At 43.4% G+C, this 21961-nt stretch overlaps 2 protein-coding genes across 7 annotated transcripts in view; one reads left to right on the forward strand and one right to left on the reverse strand.

Moving 5' to 3' along the window:
* Positions 1 to 126: 126 nt before the first annotated feature.
* Positions 127 to 2203, reverse strand: LOC117144693 (BUD13 homolog). Its single transcript, XM_033310016.1, has one exon. The coding sequence runs from the start codon at positions 2134 to 2136 to the stop codon at positions 208 to 210; it is 1929 nt and encodes a 642-aa protein (XP_033165907.1). The 5' UTR covers positions 2137 to 2203; the 3' UTR covers positions 127 to 207.
* A 489-nt stretch (positions 2204 to 2692) lies between these two features.
* The window catches only part of LOC117145678, a 36744-nt gene continuing 17475 nt past the window's right edge, over positions 2693 to 21961 (forward strand). For 4 of the 6 annotated variants that reach the window (XM_033311415.1, XM_033311419.1, XM_033311418.1 and 1 more), the window contains exons 1-2: positions 6150 to 6406; positions 7542 to 8391. In XM_033311415.1, the coding sequence (XP_033167306.1) occupies positions 7756 to 8391 (636 nt within the window). In that variant the 5' untranslated portion in view covers positions 6150 to 6406; positions 7542 to 7755. Of the gene's footprint in view, positions 2983 to 6149; positions 6407 to 7541; positions 8392 to 21961 lie in introns of those variants that run through there. The other 2 variants (XM_033311416.1, XM_033311417.1) reach the window with 2 other exon arrangements.

A 21961-nucleotide genomic window follows, 5' to 3' on the forward strand; every position in this document is an offset into this window, starting at 1 on the left:
CACGCCGATTTGGCGGGAAAGTGGCGGGCAGTTTGAAAATCACAATTTTGTACCATTCAAACAAATTTATTTCACCTATTTACATTCTTTATTTTCCAAAACAATTCAATAAAACATAGAAAATGGTTAATGTAATTTTTTGTTTGCTTTTTACAGGCAGTGACTACATCTTTATTGCAACAAGAAAGCAAACAACGCTTGCAACATTCACATATCCTCCACGCTGTACTTGTAGGCCTCGTCCTGCACCGCCCGCCGTTCGTTCTGCTTGTCGAACCAACGCTGCTCGTAGCCGTTGGATCGATCGACGCCATCCCAGCGATATCCTGGTCGGATGCCAAAGCGGTTCTCCGGAAAACTGCCCTCGTACTTGGGCATCACCGGCTTGTTGTCCTGCTGGTCGCGTTTCTTGCGCTTCTGGCGCATGTACTCCAGCATCGGGTCGTCGGCGTGCTCCTGCTCGCGCAGATGCCTGTCCAGATCCTCGTCGTTGGCGTAGCGAGCCACCGGCTTGGAGGCTTCATGGACCATCTCCTCCAGCCGGGACTTGTGATCTTCTATTTGCTTCAGGCCCTTGCCCCAGCGATCGTACAGTTCCTTCTTCTTTTTCTCGTGCTCCTCCTTGCGGCCCTGCTCGGCGGGATCTTCGTTGGCGGCATCCCGTGCTCGGTTTCCCTTTCTGCGAGTGCTGCGCACCTGCACATCGCCATCGCGACCGGAAATCTCGCTGGACATTTTATCGAATAGTTCATGTTCTTGTCGCCGCCTTTCGTCGGTTTCCTTCTTCAGCGATTTCGCATCCTGCAGTCCAGCTTTCTTGCCATCTAGTGTCTTGGTGGATTTCGGCTTGTGTGTAGGAGGTGGAGATGCTGATTTGCTGGGCGATGCCTTGGCCCAGCGACTCTTCCGCTCTTCCCTAAAGCGATTACGAGGCGGAGGACTCTGATTTCTGGGCGGGCTTTGGTCGGAGTCCCGACGTCTGCGTGGGGATTTATCTCGTTTTCTGTTTGGACTTGGGTCGAAGTCTCGTTTTCTTCGCGGTGGCGATTGATCTTCATCCTTGGGTCTTCTTGGCGGGCTTTGATCTGAGTTTCTTCTCCTCCTTGGCGGCGTTTGCTTGTCATCTCTGCGTCTTCGGGGTGGGCTTTGATCTGAATCCCGCTTTCGTCGCACTGGAGACTGGTCATTGCCTCTCCGTTTCCTGGGCGGACTTTGGTCGGAGTCTTTCCTTTCCCTTCGCACCGGAGATTGATCGTCTGCTTTACGTCTTCGAGGTGGGCTTTGATCGGAATCTCTTCTCCTTCTGGGCGGAGTTGAATCCTTGTCTCTACGTCGCCTGGGCGGACTCTGATCGGAGTTACTTCTGCGACGTCTGAGTGTCGATTGATCGGAATCCCTTCTCCTTCTGGTGGGTGATGCTTTTCCCGTTCGTTTTCTTGGCGGAATTTGGTCGGAGTCGCGCCTTTTCCTGGCTGGCGATTGATTGCCATTCCTGGCTTTTCTGGGCGGACTCTGATCGGAATCTCTCCGCTTTCTGCGAGGCGGAGACTGATCGCCATCTCGCCCTCGTCTAGGAGGACTCTGATCTGAGCTTGCCGCCCGTCTTCTCCCCCTGTGGGGACTCTCTTCCCGCTTTGCTGGCTTCCTCGATCTCGCTGGGCTTAAATCCCTAGAGCTGCTGCGTTTTTCTTGCTTAATTCTGACTGGTGACCTTCGTCTGGAGGGTGAGAACTCATCCTTAACCTTGACAACTGTCGCCTTGCGTCCCCACATCTCCTGCTCCTCATCCAAGGGCTCCTGTTTGATGCGAATGCCCGGTGCTGGCGAGGATTCCTCGTGCTCTTCTTTGATTTCATCCTTGACGGAAATGTTGCGCCACTTGCTGCGCACATTGGGATCCTCCTCGATATACTCGCCCACAATTTGGGGCGCATCCTCGCCGCCCAGCAGCAGATCCTCGTCCATTTCCAGATTATCATTTTCGTAGGCGTCGTCATCGATGATTTTCACTTTGGCGTTGGCCGAACTCCTTTTGTGCTTCTTCTCCTTCTTTTTCTTCTTCTTCTCCTTGTCGCCGGACAGGTACTTCTTGAGGTACTCCTTCTGGTCGATAACTTTGGCCTTTTGCATGGACATTTTTGTGCAATAAAAGCGGGAAATTGCAATTTACAATGAATTGTTTACGTTTTTTGGGTGCTCAATGTTACCGTTTGTAGTATTTGCAGAAATGCCACACACCGCTGGAGTGCTGTTAGGCTGCGTTTAACAGCACGCTGTTAACAATATGCAGCAGTCTGGCAACGCCAGAGTGTACGAAAATCTCATTTAATTAATTATATAAACTGCTTGTTTTCCGTTACATTCGTACATATAATAGAAAATATTATTATATATATTTCACTTCTTTGCATATCTTGATCATCACATTCTTAAAACGTAATATTGCGCTTGAATTTAAATTAATTAATCTGCGCGCCTTAGTGACAAACTGTTAACCAAAAGCATTCGATAAGTCAGTTATGTTAAGGAATTAAGGTAAATATTTACACTTTTAAGTTTACAATGCACCTAATTGCCTGAATAAAACTGTTGCTCATCAATAGAAGCGTGCACTCTGCTTATCAATTTGCCTCATTTCCAGCGATTATTTTGCGGCCATTCGCCTGCACATCTCTAACTTCAAAGCGCACTGACAAGTCAACAAATTCCTTGTGAAGGCCTTAGACTCGCAACAGCGTTTTTTCCGCTGAGAGAAATTTCGCAGGAAACGCAGTGTAGAAATTTCGTAAAAATTTGTGATATCCAAAGCCCATTTTGAATTTAACTTTCGTTGTGTGATCGCAGAAGAGGAAATTGCAACCAATTATCGCGTTGCATGGGCGTTGTTAATTGGGCCGCCGGCCTTATTTTGCTGGCGGCGGCGTTATCGGCGGCGGATTAACTTCTGGCAAAGAATGTGAATGTTTCTGTTTCCTAGAAAACGTAAGTACTAAGCAGCCGAATAAGCGGCTTAAATGCGCTTAAATGGCGGATTAAATCGAGCCACGGCAATTATTTGTCTTACTTCCTGAAAACTCTGAAGTGGCGCGTTCTCTTCAAGAGACTAAGTGGAAAGTCCTCGAGGGCTCTTACTGCAGCCTTTTTGTGTGGAATCGGCATAGGGAATCGGCATTGGCATCACATGGCTGCCAGGATGTTGCATTTTGTGCGGCAGGGGGGCAGTGGGCCTAGGGGGGTGGGGCACTAAGTGACGAGGGGTGTTTAAGTGACGAATGAAATGAAGCGCAAAAACAAAGAGCACGCGGCAACAATGCCCGAGACGAACAACAATTGGCAGGAAAAGCGTTGGGGAAAGTCAAAAGGGCTGAGGATGAGCGAAGCGGGGGGTGGGGCGGCAAAGGGTCGGGGGCACCCACATATTCACATTTTGAGTGCAAGAACGCGCGAATGGCATGCAAATTAATTCGCTTAACTGAGCTTTTAAAGCGCTCTTATTATATTCCGTTGTTTTGGTTGCGTTCTCTCCATTACCCCTTTTTCTGCATTGTTCGCATTTCTTTTTGCCCAGTTTTTTCCACTCGCATTCATGAAATTTAAAGCCCACGGCGTGCTTAACCTCCCTCCCCCTCCCCCCACCGTCATCTTTATCTCTCGCTCTGACGCACTCGCTCTTACGCGCGTCTCCTTCTCGCTCTCGCTGCTTTGTCTGCTGCGCTCTACTTCTGCCATCTCTGTTTCTGTTTTGGTGCTGTCCCACAAACAGCTGATTTTTTCAACGTGCTCTCCATGCCGCTGCTGTCTCGCTCCCACTCGCTGGCCCTCTCTGTCCCGCCGCATAGTTGTGTATAAATTCAAATTCCTTTCGAAATTCTTTGCAAAGGTTTGAGTCTGCGCTTACAGCACTTACCGCCCACATTCCGCTTTCGATGACTTTCGAAAGTTAACGGAGTGCCATTCCTTGCCCATTTTAGTTAAAATAACTATGTTCTTACCTTTGAAGCATCCAAGTACTGCGCTCATATTGCAAGCATTTTTGATACATATACATATTATGTGTATTGTTTTTACTCATAACCGACTTGAAAAGTTAACGAATCCCCCAGATTAGCATGGAAATCCATGTGCGTTTGTTTCCGTCTGCTTCCTTGCCAAGCCACCAGTGGATTAGATCTAATGCCAACTGGATGAAAGTGCCTCAAAAGTATCGATTTTGGCATTCGGGGCTAATTATATGATTAGGACAACTATGGAGGCCATAGAACAACAGCTCGCAGTGTGTACCCTAATTAATGAGGGATTACCATACGCACATGCCACTGTGTCTTCCCACATTCTGCTGAGACGCATAGATAAAATTTAAGGACCTTTGTTACATCGCATCATTATCATGCAAAGAAACTACGGCTGCCATGCCATGCTGGCCTTTAAATCAGTGCAACAACACAACTGAGTCCCCGCCTCGATACATAATTAAATCTGGGCAAGGACAGGAAGGCCGACGGCAATGATTTCATATTAAGGTAAATTTTTCTGCTAATGGCGGAAAGTAAGGAGCATTAAATCAATTAGTCCTCTATTTGCGTTCGCCTGCCTGCAATCGAGATTCGGTGGAATGCACAAAGGGACCATTTCGCTTCGGTAATGGGGCAAAATTTAAACAAACAAACTGCTCAATTTATGGCCCAAATGAACTGCTGCGTTAAAGCCACCGACCGGTTAAGTGACATTTTCAGCATAATTAATCATTAATCTACTGCCGTGTTATATGAAGTCGAATAATTTATTTATTCGCTTGTATTACAAGTGCTGCACTGACAGTTTGGTTAATTACACAAAGGACGATTGCTTCTCATAAGCTGACATAATAATTTTGCCAATAATTAAAGCAGCTTAGGCTTAGATTTTGCTTATAATTATAATAATGGCCAGTTTGTAGCGAGCGTACACTTACATATGTAAGTAAATTTTGAAACATACAACACACCGTGTGTCGTCAATTAAAACACAAGACATAAGACATAAGATGTTACTATAGTTACAAGTACGTGGGTACCGCAGCTGCCTATATGCAGTGGGTATTCTAAGGACATTTAAAGGCACTCCGGCGGAACAATGAAATTGCGCCAGGTATGGCTGGCCTGGAAAAATGTCCGGATTATTGTGGAATTACTCGTAGACGGCGCGCGGACTTATAACTTTTTTATCCCCCGGCATTTGTTTTGCATAACTTACAGTTTAACTTCTTTGGTACTTGTTTAAAGCCTGGCCTGAAACTTTTTCGCTTATTAATGGGTCTTTGGCCGCAATCCAATTAAATGAACAACACTTAGCAGAAACATTGAATTATGCAAAGCGGCGCGCTGCAGGTTTATTCATTCATTTTTATCAATTTCGACAGCTGCTCCCCCCAACTATTTAGCAGGCAAATGGAGTAGGTTAAGATATTTTTCTAGCGACAATAGTCAATCTACCAGAATTAATCGTTCACAGCTGCTCGGCCATAATTGTGCAGCGGGTTCAACAAGAAGCAGGAAAAAAAAGGGTCAAAATATTTGTTTAAGCCACTTGCCATGTCATCCGAGTATGATATAAATTCGTTGTGCGAACACTTAAATTGCATGCGTACATGAGCACCGGAAAATGCCAAAAATTTAATGTGTCATTCCAGCCTAAGACACAGAATAGAAACTAATTCGGAAAATTTTCCTGCCTACATGAACACACACCGGAAAACCCCCTGCTTAAATCGAATTTTGGGAGGGCGTGACTGGAATATATATTCAGTAACTTACGAACCGCGTGCATACTTATTGTTATTGATGTCTCAGTTGCAACTTTGAACTTCGAACGAGATACCAGTACTTTTCTGACTGTAGCTTGTAGATTTTTATAGATTTTTCAAAAGTTTATATTGTAATGTTTTGAAAAAGTATTCAAATGCTTTTGGTTTGTTTTGGCGCACAGTATGCCAAAACCCACCACGGTTGGAGTCTGCGCTACGTGGTGTGCTGCGAGCGAGAGCGAGAGAGGGAGAATTCTCTTAAGCCGCCTAACAGCGCACTGTTACGCTCATGTTAATTCCAGACGCTGCTATTCGAATTGCAACAAAAGTGGTTTGCTCGCTCGAAGGCGGTTTCAGTTCGATTCAAATTCCCAACGCGTCGGTTACACCGCCCGATCCTCCCTCTCGCCGCTAACGAAATACTATTAGTTGGCGCTACAAATTGTCGGAGAATTCGAAATCTCATATCGTGTCGTTTCGCAAAGATAAAGATTTGTAAATCGTATCGCGCCGACGCGTCTTGTTTATTGGCGATTGTTTGTGATTGTGCCAAATAACGGCAATCAATGTAAATTGGAAAAGTAACGGATTTCTTGGCCGACGTACTTAAATTCCGGTGCTTGTGTGCGTTTTCCTGCATTTAATTCATCAATTTAAATTCCTGCCCCCCCCCCACACACAAACACTCATGTGTGAGTGTGTGCGTGCGTGTGTGTCCGTCTGATTGTGCGAGTGTGCGAGCGCAAAAGGCCGCCGCCAAAAATATAATTTGATCATTTCGAGAAAATCTCTCTCACATCGGCTGTAACAACAATAAAAGCAACAACACCACAACCAAAACAACGTAGTACAACCTACAACAACAGCAACAAATTCAAAACCAACGCAAAACAAAATAGAAAAATCTCTTTTCTAGCGGGTTATATCCATCCGAAAGGCTAGAAATTTCGCCAAAGAGTTTTATTTTTGCTCCACAAGGGCAGGTGTACGGGGCGTATGTAGAATTTTTACCGAAAACCGAAAGAAAAGCCGAAAATAAAAATATAAAACGGAAGTGTGGGAATAGCTGTGTCCATATACTTACAGCTTTTCCAACACATGAAAGTGTAGACTTTGGTCCGAAACCCGAAATACGTAAATAGAATTGCGGTCTCGAAATTGATAATAATTCCGATGCTGAGTTGTAGTTTCTTAAAACGAACCAAAACAAACCTATTAATGGAAATGCTATAAAATTCGTGTAGACGGAAATTAAAAAAGGCAATATAGTGCAGACTTTCGCTGTTTTCGCGTTGTTTTCATAATACACATCCAATTACCACCTTTATTTTTTTTTTGAAAAGACACTAAAAAGTAGAAATGCCAGTGTCCGAAAAAAGTCCGCAACTGTCTCGTTAACTCGTAAACACCGATCGTATCGCATTAAACCTCTGTGTAGAGTTTTGAAACCTTAAAACCGACCGACTACTAGCTGGGTTTAGTGTAGAATTTGGAAACTGAAAAGCAGAAAAACCACGGTTTTTCCCCTGCTAATGAGCTTCGTCGCCAGTTTCATACATATATTCTGATTTGGTTTCTTGTTGGCCTACTAAAAGAAACTGGCTCACGCGAACCGCTCTAAACTCAAGCTCGCAGTTTAAGTCGAGCTCAAGCCTCTCACACACACACCACACACACACGCACAAATGGCTCTGGCGGCGAAAGGTTTCCCAACCGATCTGTTTCTCATGTCTCTTTCTGGCCCATTCTGGTTTTTTAGGTCTCCAACGTGGTCGACGAGTCGTGGTCAAAACGAAAGCAACGTCGTCGTAAGAGAGAGAACAAATCGGCGAAAAAGCCTTATAAACAAAACACAATTTCGTGGGTGTCTCGCATCGTGTGAGAACGAAAAGCTGGCGCTACAAATAATAAACTAAATTAATTAAACTAAGTAACTGCGAGAGAGCAAGTAGAACAACCGAAACTAAAACAGAATGAGTGCCAACCGAAGAAGACGCAGTGCATCAGCTGCGAGTGCAATTGCAGCAGAAAGAGCAACAGCAGCAGCAGCAGCAGAAGCGATATCAACTGCACCCTCCAAAGAGCAACTTTCTCCACCGATTGCTGGTGGCAGTGCTTCAGCTGATGAGGATTTACTGGAAATGCCTCGCATTTGCCGATGCTGTTGCAAACGGGATTTGAAATTACTCGGCTTATTCGAGGCCAGCCAACCAACACTGGCCAACACAACAGTGGCATCAGCATCAGTGGCATCGAACAAATCATCGGGAACATTAGCAAAAACATGTGCGACAGAAGCAGAAACCGAAACTCCACAGACATTGTCCGCAAATCCAGTAAATCCCGGGACTAAAGCTACATCATCTCCATCAGAAGCAGCTACAACGTTGTCCGCATCCACACACCCCGCGTCCGCCTCCTTCTCATCCACCTCCTCCTCGTCCACATCCACGTCTCCCATGAGGCGTCGCACCACTAACACCACCGCTCCATCCGCTCCGCCCGCTCCACGTGGTCGTAGCAGCGATAATGCCGTCGACTACACCCTCAGCGGGGCCCACAGCAGCATGGACATTGTCCTCGAGGAGATGACCATTTGGATGCTCAATGTAAGTAACACCATATACTATACTACTATACTACCATACACATCCATAGCCGCTCCTTGACGTCCTTTATGAACTGCTCAGCAGCAACTGCTGGATGGCCTGGCCACTCCGGCCACCCACCCAATCAAGTTCTCTTCAGAGCATATCGAAAAGTTTCTATGGGTCGTGTTTAATTTTTAATGTGATTTATTCTACTACACGCATGCAATAACTCGGCAGAAAGTATTGGAGCACAGTGTAGCCTAGTAATGTTAACCAATGGCTGTTTTGAGTTCACTTAATCGAGCTATGCGAAACGTCATAGCTGTGCAGTTCTATAAATAGGAAATGAATATTTCCTTCTATTAATAGGAAATGTCACGAAATCTATGAAATGAAAACTTTGACATCGGTCGGCTGGGCGGTTGGGCCAATGTGTCCAAGATTTCCATACATTTCCGCTGCCAGCAAGTGTGATATTATTTATTTGAGACTGTTCACAAATGCTGTGGAAAAAACCCATTACCATGTTGTGAATTCGGATCGTTCTTAATTCGGATTTGGATTTTATTATTTTTGAAGATTTGCATGTCATACATAAATAAAGGTAGGGAGAAATAGGCAGCAAATTGGGAATGAATGTTGTTATTGTCATGTTCTGTGGAAAAAATATAATGAATATCTCGGATATCGGATATCGGGTATCGGTAAAAGTAAACCCGTTTCCCCATTGATTTTAATTTGTTTTTAATTTCTGTGATATTTTAAAGTTAATAGATCAACTAATAGACGCCCATTTCGTATAATAGCAATATGGAAATTTCAACTGACAATTTGTACAGGCGCGGAAACACCTCTTAATATTTTGCTGTATTAATTAAAGTAATTAGACGGCGAGTGTGCTGCACTATGGGCTAGCTTTTTAGCGTGTAAATTCCCCAGACGTTCTCGATTCCCTCATCTGACTGACTGACTGACTCACTACACTATCTGTGTGTAGAATGGGCACAACTTGCTTGTACTCTGCTCTGACATGCCTTTGTTCCGTCCCAGGATCTCTGGGCACCCAGGATTCCGTGCTCCCCGCTCCCCGCTCATATGTTATTTTCCCTAATGCAGGCAAATAAATTAAATTGTCTGGCCATTCGCAAGAACCAAAAGTAAATAAATAAGGCCTTATTTATAATGCCGCAGAAGGTTTTCAACCGTTTCACATGCAATTTGCTACCGCACAAGATATGGTAATATTAATTTTGGGCCACATCCACATCCCAGCGTCAGTCTGTGTAATGTATGTTTTGAAAAGGGCTTAAATAATCCATTATCTTATCAGCAACACGTTCCGGTCTCGCTCGTTTTATTTGTTCTAATACCAACGAACCGACGAATTTTCTGGATTTTATGACGCTGTATCAAGATAGCTGCGTTCGCAGCATTTATCTGTTTTGGTTACACTCATCAGTCTCGGATTCTTTACACATTCTTTTTTTTTACGTTTTTTAATGATACGTGACTTTTGGGTTGACCCTTTTGCTTAACAATCCAATCGTTTGTCCAGCTTTAATGACTGGAATGCTGGCAATGAGATTCATAATCAGCGCTGTTGGCCAAAACGAGAAAAAGGGCCACATGTTTGGGAAGAAAGTGCGTTGTTGCATTCTGCGTGTCACGTATAAACATTGCGTTCCTTTTCCATTCAATGGCACCTCGATATTTTTCCTTGAGCAGAGAAAGCTGTGGAGAAAAGGCGACCCATTCTCAGATTTCGTTGCTTTGTTATTGTATTGTTAACCTGCTCTTTTTTGGTGAATAAATCAGATTATTTCCCCCCTGGCTTTTATCAGGGCTAAATCAGCGTAATTGTTTGGCCATCTTCTTATCATTATCAGACTAGATCTAATCAAAAGCCAAACAATTTGCTATATTTGTTGAGAAGGCAATGAGAACTTTGCTAGTTCTAGAGCTCACATTTTAAGAGTATATCCATGGTGTGCTACCAGTGCCTTTTCATCATGGCCCGCAAATATTGTTGTTGTTGTTACCTATTTGCTATTCTTAACTTTATGCCACATTGCGTTGCGTGCCAATGCCTGGCTGTGTGGCAAGTTTGCATGTGTGTGCTTTTGGCCCTTGGGCGCCATAAACATTCAACGAATCCGGGTGGAGCCTTTTGTTTTCGGTCATCGAGGTGGCGTTCTTGACTCCACTGTACTACACTTAACTCCACTCCACTTCATTTCACTCCACTCCACTCCACTCCACTGGACTTCTGTGGACTATGGCAAGCTTAAATCTTGGCTTTATGGAAGGCCTCTAATTGCAGAGAGTGGCCAACGTCAACGTTACTTTCCGGCCAATTATACGGCACCCGCTACTTGTGTTGCCCCATTGAGAAGGAACTGCCACGACCAGGTAGCCGTCGTCCAAAAACACCTCTCACTTCCACTACTCTTACTGCTGCTGCTGCTGCTGCTCCACTACTCCTCACTCATTACCAATAAAAGTCGCATGGTTGTGGTGGTGGTGGCGGTGGAGGAGGGGGTTGGGAAAACGGGTTTTCTTTTTTGGTCGAATGTTATTCGTAATCGTATTCGTTTTCGCATTCGTGGTGTGCCACTACTGGATTGCCGCTGGTGGTGACCGTTGATTCTCAAGGTGTTGCATTAAAAATGCTTTGACCTTATGGGGTCTAAGTTTCGGACTGCAGGCCGACGAAACTCAACCGGCAATCATATAAATTAATCCAGCAGCCAGCAGAGTCAGCCGGTTATATCCATATATCCACACACTATACGGTTTGTTTGCCAACAAAACGCATTGATAAATGACTTAAAAGCATAGTTTGCGTCTGGCGGCGAGATTTGTTATTCGAATTCCGAGTTGCGGTATTGTTTATTTAATTAGTTTAGTCGGAAAGTGCGAGAATATGCCGCCGCCGCAATTGGGTTATACAGAAACCGGCTAAAGAATGAAATGAAATAACAAGTGAGATGTGTGTGCAAAGCCCACTTGACGATATACATGGAACTTTGGCACGTTACAAAGCGGATTTATGATCTTGCAGTTAAATTGCTTTCCTGATTTGCTTTTAATTGACGCGCCCGAGCAGCAGTAAGCACAAAAGCAAAAGAAGTTCTCGATTGCGAAAACGAGCTGGAATGATGATGATTTTAGTAACCACTTCCGGGATATGGCACATATGTGTATTTTGCCTGCCAATTGAATGGCGAAATACAACGAGACTTTCGTTTTTCGTCTTTCAGTTTATAGTTGTATTGTTTATAGTTTTTATTCGTATTTCTTTACTTCTGTGCTTTGCATGAAAGCAAACTTTCTTTGGCCTGGCACGCCTCAAAGTTCACTCTCGTTCGTTAGCCGCCGCATTCGCTGTGCGTTTGTTATTTATTTGCATTTTCATTTCATTTTCATTTTCATTTTGCCCACAAAAAGGCCTCAATCATCAATGAAGTCGTTCCGGCGATTTAGCTTTGGCGACCAGTCGTATTAATTGCCGGACAAATCTCTCATTAGGCCGCCGGGCAATTACCTCGACTTTACGACATCCATATGCGCTATATAGCACACATATCACATGTGGCATATGTGTGCAATGGAACTGGTATGGTATGATATATGTATGTTATATTATATGCCTATGTAGATATGGTAAAAGTGCAATCAATCAAAGAGAGTGCGGATTGTATTATACACACGTAATTATCGGATAGCACTATTTACTTATCGGTTAGCCTTATGCACGCTTTTATCCAGCAAATTCAAGTGTGTGATTATCGCATGATGATCGGAGGCAGGCATATTATTTCCATTTAAGCCCCATATACTACGAGTACCTTACGATTGACATTAATGATGATTACACACGCGTGTTATCCGACTGCGCATAACGCGACCGTACTTATTTATGTGCGTGTGACTGTAGTAAGGCCCCGAAAATCAGGATTTTGAAAACTGAAAACTGAAATCTGAGAAGAGAGAAGCAGAGGTGTGAATGCCTGCCACATTTCTTCAAGACACGATCCTCTCGGGCCATCTTGAAGATGAATGCGATGGTCATGAGTGGCCAAAAACACAGAGAAATATACTCGAACATTTAAATTGCATTACACGCGGGGCCTGTAAACATTTTCATTTGGCCGCCGGGAAAGTTTCTCCTTGCATTAAAAACCAGAATCTCTCTCGTCGGTATACCTGTTTCTTTTTTGTTTCACTTCCAGCTATCTTACTTGACCAAAAAAAAAAAAAAAAGAAAACAGTGTGTCAAGGGAGCACTTTCCGTATCTCGCCATGTGGTTCAAGTTTAAAGTTGTGGGGCACGAGATTAGTTACCTTATCTACACTTCTAAACACTTGACAACCATAGAAACGTGATTACAATAAATGTATCGCGAAAAAAAAGGAAATACATAGATGGATGGATAGTTAGACACAAGCCAGTTTCGAGGGTGTTTGTTTATATCACTTTATGAGTGTTATTTATGTCGGTTTAGCGCACTCGTCGATTGCAGCTCCAGGCACAACAGTAATCGCTCTCTAGGCTAATTCGTTTTAAAAATTCCACTTCAAAGGTCTTTTCAATTTTCCCCAGTTTTCCAAGTTTTCATTTTCTGTGTGTCTGTATGTGTGCGTGTGTGTGTGTGTTTGGGATAATTAGTTTGCGTTGAAATAAATGCACATCAATAGTAATCATGATCATACTTTTATTAGGGTAATTTGCTTTGCCTGCCTGATACGAAGGCATATCAATAGCACTTAAATTTCAAGTATCCGTTTCCAAGATTTGTTATTTTCGTTTCCATGCGAAAGGTTAGCCTATTGCAACGACGTCAGGTTGCATTTGTTCACCCTGAGCGTACCTGCCTATTACGTTTTCAATTTATATAGCTAAATTACTAATCACCGATCGGTTAGTACACACAAACGTACACCAATTTCAAAGCGATCACGGTCGACCTATTCGATTGTTGCCCCGATTGTGGGCTTATCACATCGGTAGTGTTTTTTTGGGCAATCCAAACAAATCGCTTATCACTGCCGACCTGGCACCCGATGAGCACCAATGTGGAATGATGTGTTTAGTTTAGTCAATGGAGCTATTGTATTTCGGGTGATGCTTTAATTAACCAAAACGAATCACAATGGAAATCACATCCTGGGAAACTACCGAACATAAGTGCGTGTGCTTCTGTTTGTGGACAATGGAACTCGAGCAGGGGATTTGCTTATCATCACCCACCGTCCAGGGGTTGTTTTGATCAGTACTTATGGAGCAATTTGAAAGGTTCAATTAGGTGGCAGAAGTGCAAACAGAGGGCGTACTCACAAATCGCACACAATGTAATTCACAATGCCACGGATCCGCATCCGCATACGCATCCAGCAGATCCGCATCCCAAGTGCTGCTGGTCGTACATCTTTCATAAAAATCACTGATTCCCCTTTACGGCGGTGGAGTTTTCATTTTATTTATGGATGTTCAGTGTGGGTGAGCGATGGCCTAGGTACGTGGTTGGTTGGCCGGTCTTCTAGTGGCCTCCAAAGAATTCCGACCACCACACACACTCACACACACCTCACCTCTTACCAATCCATGCCATTCCCTGCTGCATGATGGGTTCCCGTATCGGTTTTACTGGCCTGTCAAAGCCACAAGCCCTAAATGAAACGAGACGGAATGGAGCGTGTGTACCTTATGCAGACGTGCATATTTTTATTTATTTATTCTTGCTATTTAACACCCTCGCTCTGACCCATACCCCCTGCTCCCCCTTTAGTTTCGATCGGAATTCGATTTGCCGGGGATTTTCTTTTGTTTTTTTTTTTTTATTCACACACACACACTTTTCATTTCATTTTATGTCGTCACCAGCTCACCTTTGATTGCAACGCCTGGTGTTGAAAGCCTATGACCAGGTTTTAAATTCTAAATAAACAGAGGGAGCAGAGGTCCACCCGTAACACCCGTAATCCCCACCCTGTTTATTTCATTTTTGTTTATTGCTTTTACAATTTTTCGCATGGTATTATTTAGCGACTGTGGCCCGTGTCGCTTGGCTCTTACCAAGTTGCAGCAGAACTTGGCCAAACTCGAGCGCGTAGAGTCCATAAAATATTATTTTATTAACCCATTTTCCACGCTATTATTATTGCCAGTCCAATACCCCCCCCACCACCACCTACACCCCCCACAATCGACCTGGAGCCGACCCCCTCCACCCACCCACAAAAACCCCCCATTTTTGTCATTGCAGGGTCTTATTGTTGGATTTTTCTTTTCTCTCTGCGTCTTGGCGTAATTGTTGCCAAGTCATAAAATGCAACGGGTTTTAGGCGATTTGTATTTCTTTGTTTCATACACTCGAACAATTATTTCGTCACGACACTTTAATCGCTTCCATAGTCAAATCGAAGGGCATAAGCAGCTGTTCTAATGTGCCTGCGCCCCATTTCCACCCTCTGGCGAATTTAATTTATTCGAAAATCTTTTTGCAAACTAATTAAAATTGCCATGACGTTTTAAATGCTCGAACTTACTCTGCTGATCCCATTTTGATTAAAAATAGCACAGCTCAAATAAACATACCTTCCGGATTATTACATTCGCCCCATTATGATTCGTTACTATTGTGAATTTCCTAATCCTAGAAACGCTTCCCCGCCCCTCGCAGCTGCGAAACTTTGTCGCAGTGTAGATTGTTCAGTTTTGTACCGCTCCGCTGAATGAATTAGTTTCCCACGTGGTGGCCGCCGCGACTGCCGTGTCCGTTCACCAACTCGGATTTGCTGGCATTTCCAGTTCAGTTGGGTCGGTCTCCAATACGCTGCTGCTGCTGCTCCGCTGGATTGCCGGTTTCTTGGTTTGGATTGCCGGTTTGGTTTGCTAGTTTATGTAGTTTTGCTTGGCTTTCTGCACTGAATTGCCGGCGCTGCTGCTGTTATTTTGTATTTTGTATTATGTATTTTTTGTTTTTTGTTTTTTTTTTTTGTTTTTTGTTTTTTTTTTTTTGTTTTTTGCTGGCCCATTGGCCATTTGGGATTGAGTTCGTCGAATGCGACGGATCGCAGCGGGTTTCTTCGGCTTGAACTGGCCAAGTAACCCGCTAAGCTATAGATTCTACATGCATATACATACCATATATGGCCGGCGGCCATTTCCTTGCAGTTTTTGTGTCGGTTCCTTTAGGAAATTGGGTTGTAATTGAATTTCCCATTGATTTTTGGGCTTACTTCTCGAGAGGTCATTGTTTCTCAAGTGGCGGAAATGCGCTCGGGGATCAATCAACTGGAAAATGCATAACCAACAACTTGGCTGGCTGGGTTGGCTTGGGTATGGGTATGCGTCAAGGGATCGCAGATCCGTTTAAGGGAGTTCCTTTTTTTTCTCTCAGACTTCTATTTGCACACGCAGCATGTAAATGACTGAATGGCCTTTTGATAACGTGGACCATTGCAGGAAGTATGTACTGCTACCCTTGAGATAATAAACCAGCACAGAAGTTCCACTCGACTGATTATCCGGCCCACTTAATAACCAACTCGAGTGTTGAAGGTTAATTTGAGCATTTGAAGATTTGCGCAAATCATTAACACAATTGGATCGCTTTGATCAGATTCAATTCGAATCAATACAATTTTAGAGTGTGTGTTTATATGGAACTTATGGCTCAATCAGTCGGTTGCCAGGGCATTTCGCGTTCGACACACCTTGTCGTATCTGTATCTTCGATTTCCGATACCCTCATAATAGGGCCTTCTTTGCGTATCTTGTCTTGTCTTTCTTTCTTTTTTTTTTTTTCGACTTATTTCGAGCGTATTTGTTGTGGCTGGTTTTTAGCCGGTTTTTACAAGCTCAGTGTGTACGTAACTTTGAAATTTTCACTGCTCGTTGCCGAAGTCTGGCGGCTCTTTGCATTTGCAGCGCTCTATTTGACTTTTACTTTTCATTTGCCTGCCTGCCACCGCGAAGAGCTCAATTTTGTAGCTTTTTGTTTGTTTCTCAAACGCCTTCCGTCCATAATATAACCACTCACATTTCCGCCTGTATGTCTGCATTTGCGATTTGCCACGCTTGTACATACATACATACGTGCTGCGATTGTATTCGAATATTGAAGTATTCAAGTATTCGAATACTCAAGTATTCAAGTATTCGAGTTGTTCGAGTATCTGCGTATTCGAGTGGAAAAACATCGGAGAAAGAAGTGAATTATTATCGGGGCGTATTGTTACTTTTTATCCTATTATTACTCGAGCTCGTGAAAAGAAAAAGAAAAGATTTTACTTCTATGCCACAGCGATTGTTAGGATTGCAATTACTCTCGATTAATGTAAACCCCGCTGATCTCAACAATCTCTGCAAAAGAGAAATTGGGCCAACTTTATTGTGAATCTAGCCAGCCAACCGAGCAGCACAATCTGCGTTGTATTACATCTCAGCCAAGCGTTAACCAAAATCCTAATTAATTTGTTATGGCCTGGCGTATAAAAATCAGGCGTAAATATATATATATATATATATACTCCCTCGACTTGAACGACCTCAAGTGAAACAGCGGGATATACATATACATACATATAGAAGCCGAAATCGGCGGTGCAAGATAAAGCGGGCTAATTACATAACGTTAGCACCGCGTACTGGTTAAGTGTAGAAACCACTGCTTTTCGGCCATTTCTACAGCTATTAACTTGGCCAATTACGTGTGTGTGCTCCAATTTTTTTCGTTTTGCGGCTTAGCCTTTAATTTTGATTTCCCGAAAAATTAGTTTTAATTGAATTTGGTCATTTCTCTGCGATACATTTCACAATCACCATCAAGTTTATGTGTTAATATGGTTTATTGTATAACAAATGGCGCTATTTGCGCATATTTTTAATTATCACACTTAAAGTTGCAAAAATATATATGCTGCAGTTTTGAGATAAGTTTTTTGTCGCCTATTTCTGCATTTGACACAACGCAACTGTAACAGTTTTGTGTATAAGATAACAATTAAATGTTGTAGTTCCGTAAAAAAACTGCTGCATAGCCATATTTATTTGTGACTTTTAATTACTGCAAAATGTAGCGGCTTTCATTTCATTTTTCGGTGGGGTGGTGGGCAATTCGTGGCGCTATCATTAAACAAATAATAAATGCTTACTTTGGCATAATATTTATTTTGCGCGCCTCGTTGTCTGCGCCGTCAGAAATTGTAAGCCGTTTTTTGAGTGATAACAATGGGGCAAAAAGCAAATGGCAAATTGAATTCGTTTTCGCAGTGGCCACCACCACCATCACTATTATTGTATGGTAATCTGATTTAAGTTTCGTGCCAGAAAATGTAAGCCGCATTGTAGACAGTGTTTGTGTCTCTGCATTTATTCCATACCACCCCCCCTACTCCGCCGCCTCGTTTTCACGGCCCACAGAGAAGTGCAATTGTACGTTTTGGGGCTTCAGTGAAGCGGAAGCGTTGTGTGTTCAACTGCGGTTACTCCGCATCCACAGCCACATCCACGTCCACACCCGAATCCTCGCCCGAAATCCACATCCACATCCGAATGCGAATCTGAATGTGAATGTGAATCCGCATCCGCATTTTATGCGCTCGCACACACAATCCACCCACTCAACCACCCACCTATCCACCCAGTCACCCACCTCGATTGCCAGATCCCTCGGATCAGATCCGGCGGCATAAGTGTTATAGAGAGGGATTTATTCACTCAAGTGCTTCTCATGGTTCAACAATTTCCACTTCACATTCATTTTAGAGTTCGCGTTTCTTTTGCGTTCGGTAATCTCAGTTTTATGGAAACATGTCAATTGCTAATCAGCATGTGATTAACAAGTGGAAAATCAATGCTGCCTGCTGCCTGACAGCTCCAAATACAAAGTGGCAGAATAAATGTTTAACAATGTGAGGTGGCTGCTATTAATTTGGTGGTAGTAGTAGTAGTAGTAGCAGCAGCAGCCTTCCCTCTCACCATTAATTTCGTTAACTAAACCCATTGAAAGTCATTGAATATCATTAGTTAACATAGCTGGCCTGGGGGCAATTAGTTGCGCTTCATTTGGCCCCAGGGGTTGACTGACATTAATTGGCCAAATCAATGCAATCTAATTTTTTAAGTTAATCCACCGGCAAACGTGACTGAGACATTTATTTGTGCCCAGAATGCGGAGTGGACATATGCGCACAAGTTCTAATTGAAAGCTAAATTTGATTGTGTGCATTCCCATTTACTCACTTAGTGCCTTAAACATTCGAATCTTTGTATCTTTGAATCTTAAAATCAGCAGCACACTTCAGTTCCTTGTTTTCCCCCACGAAATTCATTTACACAGTGCTGCGGACTATGACGAATTAAACGAGAGATAAGACAATTGCAAAGTATCGCAATTATCGTGACTAAAAACTGCAGTGAAAGGAAGCAATTTTTTTTTGAAGCCAGGCCAGGCCAGGCTTGGCTGACTTTGTGATTTAATAAACAAAGAAAGAGACACAGTTCCGCTTTGGTGGTAGGCCAAACCAAACTAAACCAAAACCAAAGCCAAAGCCAACCAAACCGTAAGTGCCGCGTTAAAAGTCATTTGGTGTGGCGCAGCTCCGCTTTATAACTTTATTAGCCACCACCGGCGATCTCTGAAACTTCCTGCTCGCTGTGTGCTAGCCATAAAAAAAAAAAAAAAAAAAAAAAAAAAAGCCGAGCGACGAGCGTCTAGCAGCTGTTTGTTTCAATTGGCAGCCTCTTTTGGCCACTTAAATGTGCTTTTTGGGCGGGCCAAAACCGATGGATTGCTATCTCTTCGCTCTCCTCTGCGTTTTTATGACTTTCGCGCGGCACAAACTTCACAGTAAAACCACCACAGCGAGTTATTGTTTTGTATAATGATCGTAGGGTAGTGGGGAAAAGTAAAACAAAAAGGGTCGAAGGTTTCGTGGAGAAAGTACTGTCTGCTCTGGCTTGATAATTAAGAAGTGAACTCCTCACCCCTTCCCTGGCGCATCTGCCGCCAAAAAATATAGCTTTTGACCAAATAAGAGCGTGGTTTATTGAACTCGCAACTGGCATGAAAGTCAAGTAGCCAGCACGCGCAGTTAACCTGGCTGACCACTTTGCTAACGGTCGAGCAGACGACAACCTGGTGATTCAGTGAAGACGGCGCTGAAGAAACCAAACCGAACTCACTTGGTAATGTTCCAGGGACAGGCACAGCACTGAAATCGGAATCGGAATCGGAATCAGAATCAAGCCGAGCAGTATTTATAAACATTTCCATAATGCTAATGACGTTACCCCCCGTGTTACCTCCTCGTGCTCGAATCCACACCGTCATCGTTTCGCTTAATTCCATTCCATGCCATACAACAATGTGGTTGTGGTGACCAAATCCACACTCCTCCTTTCTTGGCTGTCGTCTTCGAAACCAGAACTCGTGCTAAGGTCATTGCCGATTCACTCGTAATACTCCAAGTCGGGTTTGCCGGGTATTTAGAGACACTGTCTACATGTATACCATACCGAACCATACCAGAAAAAAAAAAAAAAAAAAACGAAGAAGTGGCATCAAAATGTGCTTAAGCACCAGGGAACGAGGAGCCGAAGGAGCCCTTTTCTGGCTAAAAAGGAGAGGACCCAAGACAACGATGATCGGTATCTGAGTTGATGACTTTATTTTCCCGATTCTCTGTTCTTCCTGCTGTTTGCCTTTCAATCCCAAAGGCTATATTATGTATCGCCTTGGTTTATTTATACACCAATCACAATCTCAGTCACCCGGACACTTTCGCTCCGCTCCTCACCACGACCAACTGGGAATTTTTATCTTTTCCTCATTTATTTGTTTATTGTTTTCGGTTTTTTCGCTCCGTGTTGTGTCCAAATCATCAGCAACAGCACGCTAATTCCAAATCACACCGAATTTAATGTTGTGTATGCAACTCGAAAGATTTCACTTGCTGCAAGAAGGCAGCCGTAGAAACTAGATGAACCATTGTGGATTGGATTATCAACTCGACGTCATGCTCTTTAAATATGCACATACGCTTGGTCATTGGTGGTCATTGGTCATTTGTGTGGGCGCGCCCCTTGAATAAATGTTTATTTGGGATTCTACCCCGTTCTTGGCCTTCCTTCAGCTGCTATAGAATAGATGGATATTGCTGCTTGGGTTTCTGTGAAATTTTCAAAATACCTATGGTTATAAATAAGTGTTTGGCTGCGAGCAGAAAGAATTGGGGGAAATCTTCTCTTGCCTTGAATGTGGGTCGCCATGTGGGCAAAAATCGTTTTATCATCGTTTTTAGTCATTTTTTCTTTTTTTTTTTTTTTTTCTTTTTTTTTTTTTTTTTCTTTTAGCACATTTTTAGCACATTGGTTTCTAAGACAAATGGTGTATAGGTGTAAAATGGTCTTTGTCACCTTTGGTATATGTCAATATGTTGGCCTTTAGCACGTTTCGAGCGATTTTCACACTTGTCTAATTGGGAGTAGGTGAAAATTCGCTGAAGTGCAAACACAAATTAGCCAAAACAATCGCTTCGAATGGGTTTTTTTTAATGTACTTAACAAGTAATTTGCTGCTTCTCCACTGTGCGAAATGTGGCATGAGTGAGTGAGTGTTTTGCCAACGATATTGGGTAAATACGGTGCAAATGTGATATTTCTAGCGGATCCCCGATAATTTGATGAGTCACCATAGCTCAGTTTATTACATTCAATCGGATTAAAGTTATCAAAGCGCATTCGCATACCGCATACCCATTCAATTCTATACAATTTGCCCTGCGGGTGAAAGTCAAAGAGTTAACTTTTTGTATACAACTTTCGGTTTGGCAGCCGGCAGCACACACATGGTAAAATTTGAATATGCCTTTTGAAATTAGTAATAGTATAAAGGGAGCCAAGCAAATAAGCTTAGCTTAACTTACAGTGACAAACTCTGCTCTTCATTCGCATTTAAATATTTTGCATAGCATTATCGCATTTCTGCCTGGAATGGTCGAAACAAAAAGTTTGCCGCAATCAAATTTAATGGTTTTTGCCTGGCCGCTGCTAAGGAATTTTTGAAAACAAATTAGGGACTTCCCGTTTCGTTGGTTGCTCCGCTGGTTGGTTGGCTGGTTGGCCGGGTTGGCGTTATCCATTACTCGCATTATAACATCTTTGCCCGGCCAAACACTCACTCTTACGCTCGAATTAACTTAATATTCTTTAGCTTGGGTGGTGGCTCTATGTCCACCCAACCCACCCCACCCACTTGTCGTCCTGGGGCCAGAGCTTTGCTTTTAGTAGCCTAGCCACACATACAAACATATACACTCACAATGCCAAATCCCCGCTGTCATATGGGCTGTGTCCCTTGCGAGGATGCTAAGCCCCCAGAAAGCGACACAAATTGCAGGTGACAGACCGCAAGAGTGGGCGTATTGGATGGGAATGGGATGGGGGATGGGGTGGGATATAATGTGTGCATCCTCGTTTTATCCTGCCATTTTGCAATTTCTGTTTATGGCTTTCGAGAAAATCCAACCTAATGAGTAACGCAGCGCGTTGTGCGTTCGTGTGCACTTTTCCGCGCCGTCT

The sequence above is a fragment of the Drosophila mauritiana genome, chromosome 3R (assembly GCF_004382145.1).
Source record: "Drosophila mauritiana strain mau12 chromosome 3R, ASM438214v1, whole genome shotgun sequence".
Classification (NCBI taxonomy): domain Eukaryota; kingdom Metazoa; phylum Arthropoda; class Insecta; order Diptera; family Drosophilidae; genus Drosophila; species Drosophila mauritiana.